Genomic DNA, 15,534 nt, shown 5'->3' with positions numbered 1-15,534 from the left:
CAAAAGCTGGACTGCCAGAGGACTTTCTGACGTGGGGATGGAGATCGAGTGGGAGGTGGTGAGAGTGGAGGATGTGCAGGGTAAAACCTGGGGTGTGCCTCCCCGTCGCGGGCTGGGGGGACACTTGGAGGAATCTCTTCGGGGCTGGGAGTGGGGAGTGAGCGGAAGGACCGCTCTGATGGAAGGAAGAGCAGGTTCCAGGGCTTGGGTAAAGTAGAGAGAGGTGGCACTTCCCTCAATTTCTCTATATTAAGGTCTGGGGGGGGGGGCTGTCTTTGTGTGGGAGGGGCTTTCTGGGCTCCGCATCTCTGCGGGAATTGTTCCTCCACCCTCTCACCATCTGCCAAGGGGAGGACCCCCAAGGGCAGGAGGTCGGGGACTCAGGATAGTGTTGGCTTTCTGAGAAGAGTGGAGACACAGCCCTCGGCCCCTCGGGGGATCTGACTCAAGCCACGACCCCGCCTCGCTGTCCCCGGTACCAGGCGCTAAGACCCAGCGGGCGCGCCGGCCAGTCCCTGGCCCCAGAGCCCGCCAGCCTGCCCGGCAGCTGGGCCGGGACGCCAGCTCGCGGAGGGAAGAGACAGCGGCGCGGAGGAGGCTATGGGTCGGGCGGCGTGGGGGCTGCTGTGGCTGCTGCTGGGCAGCGCCGGGGCGCAGTACGAGAAGTACAGCTTCCGGGGCTTCCCGCCCGAGGACCTGATGCCCCTGGCCGCGGCCTACGGGCACGCTCTGGAGCAGTACGAGGGCGAGAGCTGGCGCGAGAGTGCGCGCTACCTCGAGGCCGCGCTGCGGCTGCACCGGCTGCTGCGGGACAGCGAGGCCTTCTGCCACGCCAACTGCAGCGGCCCCGCGCCGCCCGCCGCCAAGCCCCCCGAGCCCGCGCCCCCCGGCCCCGACGGCGGCCGCGGCGACGAGTGGGCCCGCGAGCTGCGGCTCTTCGGCCACGTCCTGGAGCGCGCCGCCTGCTTGCGGCGCTGCAAGCGTTCGCTGCCCGCCTTCCAGGTGCCCTACCCGCCGCGCCAGCTGCTGCGCGACTTCCAGAGCCGCCTGCCCTACCAGTACCTGCACTACGCGCAGTTCAAGGTGCGCTCCCAGCCGGCGGTGCCTCCCAGTCGGGTCGGGGGGAGCGCGGCTCCTCGCGTGTGCTTGGGGCTGCGGGCTCTGGCCCTGCTGACCGGCCCTGTCCCCACGCCGCAGGCGAACCGTCTGGAGAAAGCGGTGGCCGCGGCCTACACCTTCCTTCAGAGGAACCCAAAGCACGAGCTCACCGCCAAGTATCTCAGCTACTATCGCGGGCTGCTGGACGCCGCCGACGAGCCCCTCACGGACTTGGAGGCCCAGCCCTATGAGGTGGGGTGCCAGGGTAGGGCCAGCCCTGACGCAATTCCCTGAGTCCCCCCCATAGGGCCCGTGGGGGAGGGGAGGTGCGGGGGTCCCCCTGACCCCTGTGCCGCGTCCCCTCCCCCTAGGCCGTGTTCCTCCGGGCTGTGAAGCTCTACAACAGCGGAGATTTCCGTAGCAGCACCGAGGACATGGAGCGGGCCCTGGCCGAGTACATGGCCGTCTTTGCCCGGTGTCTGGCTGGCTGCGAGGGGGCCCACGAGCAGGTGGACTTCAAGGACTTCTATCCAGCCATAGCAGGTATCCACCCCGGTGGGCATCCCTTTCATCCGCAGGGCCCTGCTTCCCAGAACTCCTAAGGCACCTTAACACAAATATTCATTCCATACACATTTATGGGGCGCCTACTAAGTGCCTGGGAGGCGGACAGGCATAAGGTGTTATACCGACCCTCAGACCCTTCAGTCGGCGTTGGCTGCAGAGGGGCCAACAGAACGCCTGCCACTGGGTGCAGAGGGCTGCGGTAGGGAGTGTCCAAGGTGCTGGGCATCGGTGCAGAGAGGAGGTGACATCCCAAAAGGGTCTGGGGAGGTTGGGTTCATGGGCCTTCCAGGCAGAGGGCAACGCAGGTGCAAAGTTGCTGAGGTGGGAAACGACCCAGCAGGTGTGTGCAGAAAGCAGTTTGTGGCCAGAAATCACACCTAGTCTGGGGGTCCCTAAGGGCGGAGTCCCTCAGCAGGGGCAGAGGGGACTGTCCTGAGCTTCTCTCTTTGGCCTTCAGTCCCACCTCCAGGCCTCACCTGCCAACCTCCCAGTGTGCCCTGGCTTCCTCTGGCTTTGGGGCGGTGGGTGAGCTGTGGGGGTGATAAGTCAGCCCAGGCCACTGTAGGCTTCCACAGCATCCCTTGTCCCTCGACTGTCTCGTGGGATCAGCAGGCAGAGCTGGGACTGGAAGTCATCGGCCGTCATCCCCATCAGCGGGATGGAGCTGTTCAGCACACCAGCTCCTCACCGCTGCCACCCCCACCCCCAGATCTCTTTGCAGAATCCCTGCAGTGCAAGGTGGACTGTGAGGCCAACTTGACCCCCAACGTGGGCGGCTACTTCGTGGAGAAGTTCGTGGCCACCATGTATCACTACCTGCAGTTTGCCTACTACAAGTGTGAGCCTCCTGGTGGGCTTGGGGTGGGGAGAGCACTGTACTGGGAGTGAAGCCGAGCCAGAATTGAGGACCCTTGGTGATGGGAGGGAAGGCTGGGGGTGGTGAGGCCGGTGAGAAGCTTGTGGCGGGGAACAGAGAGCAGCCTCAGGGGAGAATGCCAGGGCCTCTTGGGTAAATGACTAGATAGTCAACAACTGCACAGCACTTGATAGTTTACAAAGCCCTGCCACATCTGTTTATCTCACTTGATCCTCTCACCAGCAACCGGTAGCTGGCGTTAATGGACCCATTTTTCAGATGAGGAAACCGAGGCTCACAGAGGGTAAGGGGCCATTAGTTACATGGCTAATAAAAAGTAGCACCAGGACTTAAGGCTCTCCTCACTTAAGGGGGATTCTGGCATCAGCCGGGGCTAAGGTGGTCAATCTCCAGGGTCTCTGCAATGCAGAGATGCCAAGATTCAGTCAGGCTGGAGTTGGAGAGGAGGAGCTGAAGACCAAGGGCCAGGATACCCTTTGTGTTCTAGTTGGCAGACAGGTTGAGGTCTGGGCCACCGGCTTCTGATTCCCCAGAACCATCATGCCATCATTCTCCAGCTGTGTGAGCTCAAGCAGTTTACCTGACCTCTCTGTGCCTCAGATTTCTTATCTGTAAAATGGGATGACAGTAAGAGTGAGGCTTAAATGAGTTACATGGGGCATAGGGTAAGTGCCCACTACATTCTAGCTTGTATTATTATTGGGTGGGGTGAGGCACCCAACAGGTATTCTGGGAGGCAGCTGGGCAACCAGGGGCACTGGACTAAATTTGGGGAGATAATAGGGGTGGGTTAGTTGAGGGTTATCCCTGAAGGTGGGGAAGTGCCAGGGCCACTACTCACTCCTGTCCTGCCTGCAGTGAACGATGTGCGCCAGGCCGCCCGCAGTGCCGCCAGCTACATGCTCTTTGACCCCGAAGACAATGTCATGCAGCAAAACCTGGTGTATTATCGCTTCCACAGGGCCCGCTGGGGCCTGGAGGAGGAGGACTTCCAGCCCAGGGAGGTGGGCATCGCCGAGGCATTCTTAGGATATGTGATTTGATTTTTTTTTAAAAAAAGGGCTTCCCTGGTGGCGCAGTGGTTGAGAGTCCGCCTGCCGCTGCAGGGGACACGGGTTCGTGCCCCGGTCCGGGAAGATCCCACATGCCGCGGAGTGGCTGGGCCCGTGAGCCATGGCCGCTGAGCCTGCGCGTCCGCGTCCGGAGCCTGTGCTCCACAATGGGAGAGGCCACAGCGGTGAGAGGCCCGCATACCCCCCCAAAAAACAAACAAAACAAAACAAAACCCTGCCTTCCTCCAAAGGCAGGGTGAGAAATAAAAAGAAGGAATTTGGGTTGTAGTTGGAGTCCTAGGTTCAAAGCCACCGGCTGTGTGGTCCTGGGAACACTACTGGCCTTTACTGAATCTGTTGCCTCACCTGCAAAATGGGGGTGGAACAGCCTACGTCTCCAGCACAGTGCCAGGCATGTGGGAGGTAAAAAATATCTGTCCCTGCCTGCTCCCTTCCCCACTCTTACCATGCTCACTGCTGGCCTTTGCCCTTCTTCCCCAGGGACCCCATAACCTGGACCAACTGAGGAACCCCTGTGGAATTCTAGGGCAAGACTGGCAAATATGGGGCACGTGGTGCCACTCCCCACTTCCTTGTCAGTGGCAGACATTGCGAATAGATTTAGGCACTCTTTCTCACTGAGCCCTCAGAATCCTTCTTAACCCGGCACTTCAAGCAGCTGTGATTTTTCGACCAGCATGTGAACTGATACCTGTTCCCTGCTCCTCGAGCTGTAAAAGGGCCAGAGGGCCCAGATCCTAGGAGCTCTGGCTCCTCCACCATCTGGCAGCAGGGCCTGGCTTACCTCACTTTCCTTCCCTCCTCCCAGGAGGCCATGCTCTACCACAACCAGACAGCTGAGCTTCGGGAGCTGCTGGAGTTTGCGCACATGTACCTGCAGTCAGATGACGAGGTAAGTGGCCCCTTGCCCTCCTGGCTTGGGTGGTGATGGACACCCCTTGATCCTCTTCCTGGGGCCGCTGTGCCAAATCTCAGCCTCAGCTCGTGGCAGTCAGCCATTGTGAAGCAGAGAGATTTCACCTGTCCCTTGTTTACACCTGCCCTCCTCTCCCCACTCCGTGTTCTCACACCCCCCTTCTCTACATGTCTGAGTCTCGCTTCTCCTGGGCCCAGCTCTGGTGGCGCCTCCTCCAGAAGCCCTTGCTGAACGTCCTGGCTCTGTCTTCTGGGCTTGCAGTGCCTACTCTGACCGTCTGTGCCTTCCTGGACCGGAGTTACTTACAGCCCTCGTCTGTCTCACCCCGCCCCTTTCTCCAGCCAGCCTCCTAGAGGACTGGGCTCCAGGACAGGGACCAGGTTATTCCCAGCTCTCCCACAGCACCTGGCACAAGCTGGCCCTCAGAAACTGGGATTGAAGGAACCAGTGAGTGAATGAAGGAACACAGGACGCCAGGAAGGAAGGACTACAGTGTGTTATTACATTGATTCTAAATGAGGGTTTGAGAGCCTGAATTCTCTGAGGTGTTGCTGCCCAGTGCTTATTTATCCATCCCCTCCGTTGTTTGTGCACCCATGCCCCCCCTCATCAAACAGGGGGCCAGGTCTGCCCAGTGAGCCCCCAGGCTTTGGTGCTTACCAGACTTGGCTCCACCATTTCCCAGCTGGATAGCCTCCAGGCAAGTGTTAGGTAACCCTCTAACTTCCATTTCTTCATCCATGGAACGGAGAGAATAACGGCCATCTTACACTGTTGTGGTGAGAATTCAATGAGATCTAGTATGTAAATCACTTACTGTAGAGCTGGCACATAGTAGGTGCTCAGGGGGTGGTAGCCATTTTGATTACTGTTATTTGTTGCTTGCTGTTTGCCAGACACCGTGCTTGGGGCTGTGGTCAATTGATGAAAGGCACAGTCCCTCGCCCAGTCAGCTCACCGTTAGTTCAGTGCAATGGGAGAAGTCAGCACGGGGCACTGGACGAGGCCTCCAGACCCAGCCAGGGTCACCAGCAAGGGCTGCATCCTGGAGCTGATGCCTGGTGTTGGAGGGATAAACAAAAGCTATCCAAGCACAGGGGAGTACAGGTGTTCCTGGCCAGGAAGCAGCATGAGCAGACAGTATTCATGGACTAGCAGTGTGGCCTGTGTATTTATGCTTAAAAGGTGGGCTGTGGAGAGGAAGAAGGTTACACCAACCCTGAAGCTCTGCTGGTGGAGCCCCAAGCATCAGTTCATTGAGGGGGCAGTTTGGGAACAGGACTTAGGGAGAAACCCTCCAGTCTTTCCTGTGTGAGGTCTTGAGTGTGACTGGGAAGGAGGGGTTTGGGACCGAGATGGGATGGGAGGGTCCCTTGGCCAGGAAGGGAGCCGATCTGGGTTTGTGCCTGCTATGACTTGGTTTATCCTCCCATCCTGGGGCTGCTCTAGATGGAGCTGAAGGAGACAGAACCGCCCGTGGAGCCTGCGGAGCCCCCGTCTGATGCCGAGTTTGAAGGGGAAGGCGACTACGAGGAGAGCATCTATGCTGACTGGTGGCAGGAGCCAGATGCCAAGGGCGACGAGGCTGAGGCCGGTCAGCGACTTGAGTCCTGGTGGAGGGGCGGGGATGCAGCCTGGGCTGGACGTTAGGGACAGGAAGATCCAAGCACTGGGCTGCAGAGGCTGTGGAGTAGCTGTGCTGGGTGCTGGCGCCCCTCTTCTGGGGGCTTTCCGGCCTGTTAGCAACCCCTGTCCCACCTGGTAGAGGGGTGGGGGTGACATCCTTCCTGGAGCAGGGACCAGCTGAGACTTGTTCCTGGGGACCCTCACTCCTGTCTGCGCCTCACCTCCCTGAGGACAGCACCCAGAAACCTGTTGGGGATGGGAAGCTAACCCCAATGCTCTGTCCTTTCATTTTTCAGAGCCGGAGCCTGAACTAGCATAAGAAGAGGGCCCCCGGCGCCGCTCAAGAGCTTTGGGAATCCCGGGCCCAGTGGCACCACCCCCACCAGCCTGAGCAGCAACAACTATTTATTAAACATGTCAATGGACATAGCTGACCAGGCCCCATCCTGTCCCAACTGTGAGCACTGCTCCCCAGACCCCTCTTGCCTCCTCTCTGGGTCTCTGGACCACCGGATGATGGTGCTGCAGCTGCTGACGGCCTGCCTTCCTCCCAGCGTCCTCCCCACCCAGTGGGGCAGTCTCCTGGAGGAGAACATGCTAGCTCTTCCTAGTTGGGGGTCTCAGCCTGAATTGCAGACACAGCAGAGGGGCAGCTGGCATCACAAAGAGCACTGGACCAGGAGTCCAGCGGTTCCTGGCACACTGGCAATTGGTGCTCAATAAACATTTCTTGTTGAATGAATCACAGCATTGGGGTCCAGACCCCCCTGGGCAGAGTGGTGAGGGTGCAGGTCCTTCCCTCCCTCCCTCTGCACCCATCTCCCCTCATCAGTAAATGTGGAGACAGGTGAGGGGCCACAGTTTGGCCTCTGTGGACCCTGGGTGTTTGCGACCACGAGGAGCATCAGCCTGCCATTGCAATCTGCCACTAGGGGGCGTGAGGATGCAGCTCTGCCTGAGTCCTGGCAAGATGGTGGTTTCAGATTTCTAAGGTGGTATGTCCTGTATTTTCCTAGTTCAGCATCGCTTCCCTCAGGGAATGTGGGGAGGGGGCCAAGGACACCTACTTCCGGTTTTTACTTTCCAAGCGTTTACTGAGTCAGAGCAAGCATGCCCTGCGCTGCCCTCTCTGCCCATTCTCCCATTCACTGCACAGCAGGGAACAGACCCTCTTAGTGGCCAGAGGGACCCTAGGGATACGGCTTGATAACATGAGACTTTGTGGTGGCAGTGGGACTGCCAGACCATCTTGCCCAATCTTGCATTGGCTCTGGGGGGCAGAGAATTTGGAGGTGGCTACCACCCACCCTGTGATTCCCCCCCACTTCATGTTCCAGAGCAGGGAAGTAGGGGCAAAAGGGGTCTCTCTGGGGAGGGACAGCGGGCTAGGGCCGGCCAGGTGACGGTTCTGGCCCACTGCCCCCATTTCTGTTCTCCCAGCGGCAGGGTGGTGGAGGAACTTTCTCCTCTTATGGAAGGTGGAGCGGAAGCTGGTAAGCCCAGTTGTCACCGTCCACACCCCTGCCCAGATGTGCCAGCTGACGTGGCCTGGGCCCTGCCCATCGCTGTGCCCAGGAGGACTCCCTGCCCTACCCCATGCCCTTCCCCTGGGCCTTTGGTGAAGATGAAGAAAGGAAGGACGGAGTCGGAGTGTGGAGCACGGGCGGGGTCAAAGCTCGGGGCGCTGGTGACCTCACGCCTCCCTCCCTCCCGTAGGTGGGTCTGCAGTCGCAGGGTCTCCAAAGAGTTCCCAGGTACCAGGGCGGCCCTGCCCCACCCCACCCCTCTCAAGCTGCTGTGTTGTCAGCTTCCACCGAGGCCCCGCCCCCTGTTTCTGGGAGGGGCTGCCCTCCGGAGGGTGGGGAGTGGGGACGTGCTCCAGCATGCCTGCGTGAGTAGGAGCTCTGGAATCTGCACCGCTGGGTTTGAGTCTGAAAGCGCCTGTGTGCGGGAGCGAGAAGGCCTGTGTGCTTGTGTGTTGGTGTGGATGTGAACGAGTGCCTGCGTGCACGTGTCTGAGAACGTCCGTGGCAGCGTCGTGGGCGACAGCGGGTTTGCGCATGCGTCCCTGAGAGTGCGCGCATTCGTGACCCTAACCCTAGAATATGTGATTGTACTCAACGCTTATCTGTTGGGCACCTACTACGAGCCGGGTACGTCGCAGGTGCTGGGCATACAATAGTGGGCAAAGCAAGCCAAGCACCCCCTGCCCTCCTGGAGCTTGCATTCCAGCGGGGAGACAGGCAGTAAACAATAAATGTTATAATGAATGAATTATCTGGCTATGTTACATAAGTGCGTTGGAAAAATAGAGCAGGGTGAGAGGATCGGGAGAACAGGGCGGGAATGGGGGTACGGTTTAAGAAGTGTGTTGATGTGTGTGTCCAAGTGTGCATCTGAGGGTGGCATCTGAGGGTGAGGGTGTGTGTGTGTGTGTGTGTGCGCGCGCGCGCGCGCGCGTGTCCTGGGAACAGAAGGCCGCCCCTCTCTAGGTACTCACCCACATCCCGGCGTTAGCCCAGGCCCACCCCTTCCAGTGGGCCTTACACAGCTTCTCCATCCCTGGCAGCCTCCAGCCACTGCCACCTCTCTCTGATGCCAGCGTCTCCCCATTGCCCGGCCAGCTCCCCAAACCGGTGAGACCGAGTTCTAGCGAGTCCCAGCGTGGGCCCTCTGGGGCCCTCCAGCCCATTCTCCCAAGCCCACCCAGCCCAGACGCCTTCACCTCCTCCACATCTCTGTCTCACTCGGTCCTCTCCTTACCCCGCTCCCAACTACCCACCCAGCACCTCAGCAGCCCTACCATCTGTAGCAAAATGGCTAGAAGGGTAGAGACAGCCAAAAAGGCGCTGGGGATGATGACCTCACATAATAGGGCCAGACTCAGATGTCACAGAGGCGTCCTGGACCCAGAAAGACCCCGTCCCAAGCAAAGCATCACTGCTACAATGTATTGAATACCTACTGTGTGCCGGGCACTTGGCAGGTGCTTTACAGGCTTCAAAACAGTCTTCCGGTTCCTGGACTTCCCTGGCGGTCCAGTGGTTAACACTCCTTGCTTCCACTGCAGGGGGCAAGGGTTTGACCCCTGGTCAGGGAACTAAGGTCCCGCATGCCATGCGGCCAAAACAAACAAAAAACAGTCTTGCAACATAGATACCAATTCCCTTCTGCCACAGGTGAGGCTGAGGAAGGAGAGCAACCTGTCCAAGGTTCCTCAAGGTGGGGGGTGCCTGAGCTGGGTTTGAAACATTTCTCCCTAAATCCATGATGCTCAGAGAAGGGAGAGCGCAGAGAACACCCTGGTCTCCTCTCTCTGGTCCCCGGAGCTGGCTTTTTCCCTTTATGCTGTCAGCTGGGGCTGAGGAGAGGAAGGTGAGAACCAGATGTGGAGACAAAGCCCATACATTGCCACAGCTCACCGAGGGAGGCAGAGAGTTCCAGAAGGGAGAGAGGGAAGGAGGAAGGGAGGAAAGCAGGAAGAGGAGAAAGAGCAGGCATTCGAGCCTCACTCTCAGGCCTGATTCCATAGCCCAGTCCCACTTCCCGCTGTTGGCTCCCTGGGATTGGACCAGATGTTAGAAGGCCTGGGGACAGACTCGCTGGGGTCATTTAGACCAGCCTCTTCTTGAATCCTGAGAGGTGATGGCCAAGGGAGGTGGGGGAGGGAGGGTCCTATGGGATTCCCCCAAATTCTTGCAAATTCCAATGGAAGAAATTCCCCGCTTAGGTTTGAGAACTAGTTCTTGAAGTCTCACCCTAGTGTTCTCCTCCTCAGGGAGAGTAGGGTCCCCCTGACCCCTCCTGTGTCGGAAGGCTGTGTCCAGTTGGCACTGGGGTCAACCTCATAAGCTTCCTGGGGGAGTCCTGGCAGCCGCAGGGCCCAAGCTCTGTGCAGCTTCCCAACTCAGGGGCCTTCATCCAGGCCTCCTCTTGCAGCTTCTCTCCAAGGATGGCTCCAGCAGATGGCCCCAATTTCATGGATGGGGAAACTGAGGCCCAGAGAGACTAGATTGGGCTCCCAGGGCTGCATGATAAAACTCCAAGATGACTTGGGGATTAGATGGGAGTATGCTGAGTGCTGGGGCTGTCCACTGGAGCCAGCCCCAGCCCAAACTGGGGACACATCACCCCATAATCACCACCTGCCTGGGTGCCAGCTGGCGCCGGGGTGCCTGAATAGCATCTCTTCTGACCCCCAAAAAGCCCTTGGGGTGGGAGCACCTTTCATGCCCATAACTCAGGTGGAGAAACTGAGGTAAAAGGAGGACATGGCTGCTTGTTTACCCCCCTCCCCCACCCCATATACTTGATCCTCTGAATCTGTGGAAGAACTCACTAAGGTATGTCCCTTGGTAAAGAAGAGGCCAAAAAAAAAAAAAAAAAAAAAAAAAAGAGGCCAAGAGAACTTGACATTTTCTATTTTGGGTCATCTTTTCAGCTTTCCTTTAACACGAAGAGTGCTATGTTATGTTCCTGGAGCAAAGTAAGTGGTGGCCATTTGAGATTCTTTTCTTTTGGGCATTTGGCTAAATCCTGGTGGCTTTCCTGGAGGAGGAGGCTAGGAAGGAGTGAGGTTCAGACAGTCTAACTGGGGAGTCTGGCCTCTTTCCCTGGCCCTGGGTGGGTATGGGGAGCAGGGGGTCTTTTTGGAGGTTTCACAGCCATGAAGGAGATAACATAAATTTTTTGTTATCTCCAAGTGAGGTTATGCACACAGTGACGGAGACACAGGAATGAAGTCAGAAAATGCTTGTCATGTAACTTTAATAACCCCCCCTTTTTTTTTTTTGGTAATACCTTGATATCCTCAAAAATGGAAATGTCCCTGGTCTTGGAGCTCCTCCCCGGCCCCCAACACATACTTTGGATGGAGCTGGCTTCACAGCCGGGTCCAGGCTTCACCCGCCCCCACTCTCCCTGCCCCTCCCCCTCACTACTTCCAGGTTCTCTGCTGGGGCCATAAATTATCCATGAGCTGTAAGTTGGCTGCTTCTTCAACTGCAGGCTGAAGTGCTGATGAAATATTCAAGGATCTCAACTCTCACATTCCCTGGTGGCCGCAGGATGGGACTAGGGAAGCTGGGATTCATGTACAAGGATAGAGGCCTCCAAACCTTGGCCCTAGTTCCCACCGAGGTGGAATCCAGGTCAGGGAAACCGGGAAGGCCAGTGCGCGGGAGGAGGTGGGGGAAGGGTCTCTTTGTATAATCGATGGCGGTGGGTCTGTGTAGGGCCCTCGCCGGCTTAGAGGGTTTAGAGGAAGTGAGGGAAGGTACTGATTTAGTCCCTGAGGAGGGCCGGCCAGCCCCGGGCTGCCCCACCCCTCCCCCAGCCTTGGCTGTAATCCGGAGGTTTGCCTGAAGTCACACCTCCAGCTGACTTCTCCCAAGGTTGGTTCTCATCTGCCCCCCTCCCCGCCACTGCCAGGAGTTTGCTTGTGTGACCTTGGGGAAGTTCCTGTCTTAGCTCCAAATTTAGTGTCCCCAAATATACAAGGAAGGGGGCTCTGATTAGAGTTCTCCTCCCTCTTCCCAAGGATTCTCAACAGGTGGGGGAGAAACTCCAGCCGTGTGTGCGTGCGCGCGCGCGCGCGCGCGCTGACACGCACGCACGCATGCGGGCCGGGGAGGGCTGGCCTCTCGGTGGGAAGGGTGCCTGTCGGGGCAGGCATCGCCCCTGGCTTGTTGTGGGAGGGAGGGGCACGCAGGCTGGCAAGGCGGGTGGGGCCCCAGCTGTGTCAGCCTGTGAGTGGAGTCGCCCAGGCCAGGAACAGGAAGCGGGGTGACTCAGGCGGCAAGGCCTCGTCCCCTCCCTTCCCCCAACCCACTCAAGACGGGCATAAGGTTGCTCAGAGACCCAGGGAGACCCAGCTCCAGAATAGAATTCTGATGCTTGGGGCCCTGCCTTTTGGGCTCCTGAAGCCCTGAAATCGTACTTTGGGACGGTTGAGGTAGGGGAGGGGGGAGGAGGGGGCCGCTCGGAGATGGACATTCTCTGGAGAGGTCCTGACCCTCCTCCAGCCTTTCCGTCCACCACCACTGGCCCCTGGTATCTCGCCCTCGCCTGTGCTATTTCTGGCCCATCCTATCTCTGTTTTCTCGTCTCCCTGTTTTCCCTTTGACATTCCATCCCCGCCCACACACCTCGCCTGGCTGGGAAGTGTGGCTGGAGCTATACCTCTGCTATTAAGAGCCCTCCCCAGGCCGGCTGGGCACACACCCACTGGGCCAGGCCGTGGGCAGCCTCTGGCCTCGAGGTTCCTCCCCTTGGACAAAGGGGAGCAAAAATGGCAGGAGCACACCCACCCTCACCTCTGGGGCCTTGCACGGTGCTGCCCTGTTCCCACTCCTGGCGATGCTTGGGCCCACTCCAGCCAGAGCATTTGGGAGACTCTTCTGTAGCCAATGTCCTCTCCCCAGGCCTGAAGGGGTCACCCTGAGCAAGTCCCCTCACCCCAACGCCAGGGGCAGAGAACAGGGGCAACAGTGCAAACGGAGTTGCACATACATAGATCTACATAAGCGACAAGTCAAGCTAACTGTTCAAAGCTACACCTTATTACTGACAAGGACCTACTGTATAGCACAGGGAACTGTACTAATTTTGTGATAACCTATATGAGAAAAGAATCTGAAGAAGAATGAATATATGTATACGTATAACTGAATCACATTACTGTACACCTGAAACTAACACAACATTGTGAATCAACTATAATCCAAGAAAAAGAAAAAATGGATACGTGAAAATGCTTAGAGAAAATGCTGGAAATATATACAACAAAATATGAACAGAGATTATTTAACTATGATGGGAATATAGCTGATTCTTTTTCTCTTTTTTTTTTTTTTTTTTTTTTGCGGTACGCGGGCCTCTCACTGTTGTGGCCTCTCCCATTGCGGAGCACAGGCTCCGGACACGCAGGCTCAGCGGCCATGGCTCACGGGCCCAGCCGCTCCGTGGCACGTGGGATCTTCCCGGACCGGGGCACGAACCCGTGTCCCCTACATCGGCAGGCGGACACTCAACCACTGTGCCACCAGGGAAGCCCGGCCATGTGTATTTGAGTGTACTGGGGAGAGAGTGCTGACATGGCTGGGGTTTGTGTGTCTGAATCTGTGCCTGTGAGTGTATATCCCTGAGGTGTGAGCATGGAAGGTTGTGTGTGTGTGTGTGTGTGTGTGTGTGTAACGTGTGCAGATCTAAATGTCTACTTGCTTCTGTCTGGGGAAGGGGCCTCCACAGAGAAAGGACTGATTGTGAACAGACAACAGAGACTCATGCACCTCCTTATATGGCCCAGAGGCCCCGTGGAGGTTGAGAAGAAGGGAGAGGAGCTGAGGGGGACAGCCGGGCTGCCTCGGTCACCTTTCTCCAGGGAAACGCCTCCCATCCTCCACCGGCTCCCCTCATCAGACGGGCCCCTCTTTGCCAGTAACTCCTGTCTCTGGGGTGACTTGGGAGGGGCCCCTTGATGCCCTTTCCTTCTTTACTCTGAGGCCCCACAAATCTGCAAGGTTGAATTAACTCCATGTGTTCTTGGTGGCCCAAAGACTCTGCTTCCACTCAGCTCTGGGCAAGAGAAATTAGTTTAAACTGCAGGGATATGAATTAGGGCTAGACACCAGAAGGAATTTACCAGTGTTAGAATAAGGAGACAAGGGTATTCATATAAGGGAGGCTGGAGAATCTCCTTTCCTAGAGATTTGTCAAACAGAGAAGTCCCTGCCTTTAAAGGCTTGGAGGCAGGGGACCGGGTAAGATGGTCTTGTGGCCTTTCCTTCAAGTTCAAGCTACAGAGGAGACTGTGGCCACAGGGACTCTCATCCCTATCCCTAGGCACCTCCTTGCCCCATGAGACCAAATCCCCTATACAGACAGCTGATTCTAGTAAACATCATTTTCTGATTCTTTTCTGTATCCTACAGATGAATCCTCAGTGCCTAGCAGGCAACAGTAGGTGCTTCATAAACATGCAGAAACTCCCTTGATGTGGGAGATGCAGCTCTTCGCCCAGTCTTTCCTGCTGCTGTGGTGATGCCTCCACCCAGTCTCAGGCTGAGTTTTGGGGCCAGCCTGTTGCAGCATGTTCTAGGCTGACATGCAGGGAGAATTCTGGGGACACACACATAAACACACAGGCTTTATTCTGAAGCCTTATTTCTGTCTCTCCACCCCACCCAGGCTTCTCCACCCCTTTGCAGTCAAACAACCTACTGAAGCCAGGAGAAAGGAAGGGGTTAAGCCAGGCTTAGGTCTGGAAGTGTGTGTTGCCTTGTGTGGGGTGTGTGAAGTGGGCAGGGGAAGATGGGAGGTGGGAGGGGAAGATGAGAGGTGGGAGAGGAAGGAAGAGAAACCCTGGAGGGGGCAGCAGCCTAGGACTGGGAGCTCTTTTCCTCCCAAGCTGGGGGCTGGCTGCTGCATGGCGCGGCAGGGTGGCAAGCAGGTGGGTGGGGCACAGGGAAGGTAGGGAGAAAGAAGTTGGGGAGTAGGGGAGACAAAGCACAGGGCAGTGGCCAGGGCATGTGGATGGTGACTGGCTGGGGATGTTGATGTCTCCCTGGCCCCTTCCAGGAAGACTTGGATGGCACAAGCCTCAGAAGTGAGACCGTTTGGCCATCATGCCTTTCTCTGGTGGAGAAAGTGGTCAAGGATGGACCTACCTCCATGCAGCCCATCCTGAGGGCTAGCTTTGGGGATATAAAGGTTTTTTGAGCGGGGGACCCTTTCCTGAACAATCACCCCTCCAACACCAAAACACACAGAGTGGCTAAGATGACCTGTTTACACTTGGCCCTCTGGAAGCCCTTTGAGGGTTGGGGTCATTTTGATTTTCCGCGTCACCAGGGTCCTACCCAGTGTCTAGCATACAGTTGGTGCTCAATACTTGTGTTTTTAAAAAAAATAAATTTATTTATTTTTGGCCATGTTGGGTCTTCATTGCTGCTCACGGGCTTTCTCTAGTTGCGGCGATCGGGGGCTACGCTTCATTGTGCTGCGCGGGCTACTCATTGCGGTGGCTTCTTTTGTTGTGGAGCACGGGATCTAGGAGTGAGGGCTTCAGTAGTTGCAGCACGCGGGCTCAGCAGCTGTAGCTCACGGGCTCTAGAGCGCAGGCTCAGTAGTTATGGTGCACGGGCTTAGTTGCTCTGCAGCATGTGGGTTCCTCCAGACCAGGGCTCGAACCCGAGTCCCCTGCATTGGCAGGTGGATTCTTAACCACTGCGCCACCAGGGAAGCCCAATACTTGTGTTAATAAATGAATATCTGTAAGACCCTTGGCACACTGTACAGCAGGCATTCATTTCATCAACCACAGAAAGACCCTTGTCTTCTCAACCCGCCTACTGGGAAGTTCTTTCTTTTTTAAAAAA

The 15,534-nt window shown here is 57.2% G+C and overlaps 1 protein-coding gene across 1 annotated transcript; it reads left to right on the top strand.

Annotated features, from left to right (window-relative positions):
- The first annotated feature begins 291 nt into the window (after window positions 1-291).
- Window positions 292-6,899, top strand: P3H4 (prolyl 3-hydroxylase family member 4 (inactive)). The gene is made up of 8 exons (XM_060081873.1): window positions 292-1,083; window positions 1,198-1,350; window positions 1,470-1,641; window positions 2,375-2,503; window positions 3,401-3,546; window positions 4,424-4,507; window positions 5,981-6,125; window positions 6,454-6,899. The coding sequence occupies exons 1-8, from the start codon at window positions 601-603 to the stop codon at window positions 6,474-6,476; spliced, it is 1,335 nt and encodes a 444-aa protein (XP_059937856.1). The 5' UTR covers window positions 292-600; the 3' UTR covers window positions 6,477-6,899.
- Window positions 6,900-15,534: the final 8,635 nt, after the last annotated feature.

The sequence above is a fragment of the Mesoplodon densirostris genome, chromosome 18 (assembly GCF_025265405.1).
Source record: "Mesoplodon densirostris isolate mMesDen1 chromosome 18, mMesDen1 primary haplotype, whole genome shotgun sequence".
Lineage (NCBI taxonomy): Eukaryota > Metazoa > Chordata > Mammalia > Artiodactyla > Ziphiidae > Mesoplodon > Mesoplodon densirostris.
Note: the sequence above shows the minus strand (reverse complement) of the source record. Positions and strands in the feature narration are given on the sequence as shown.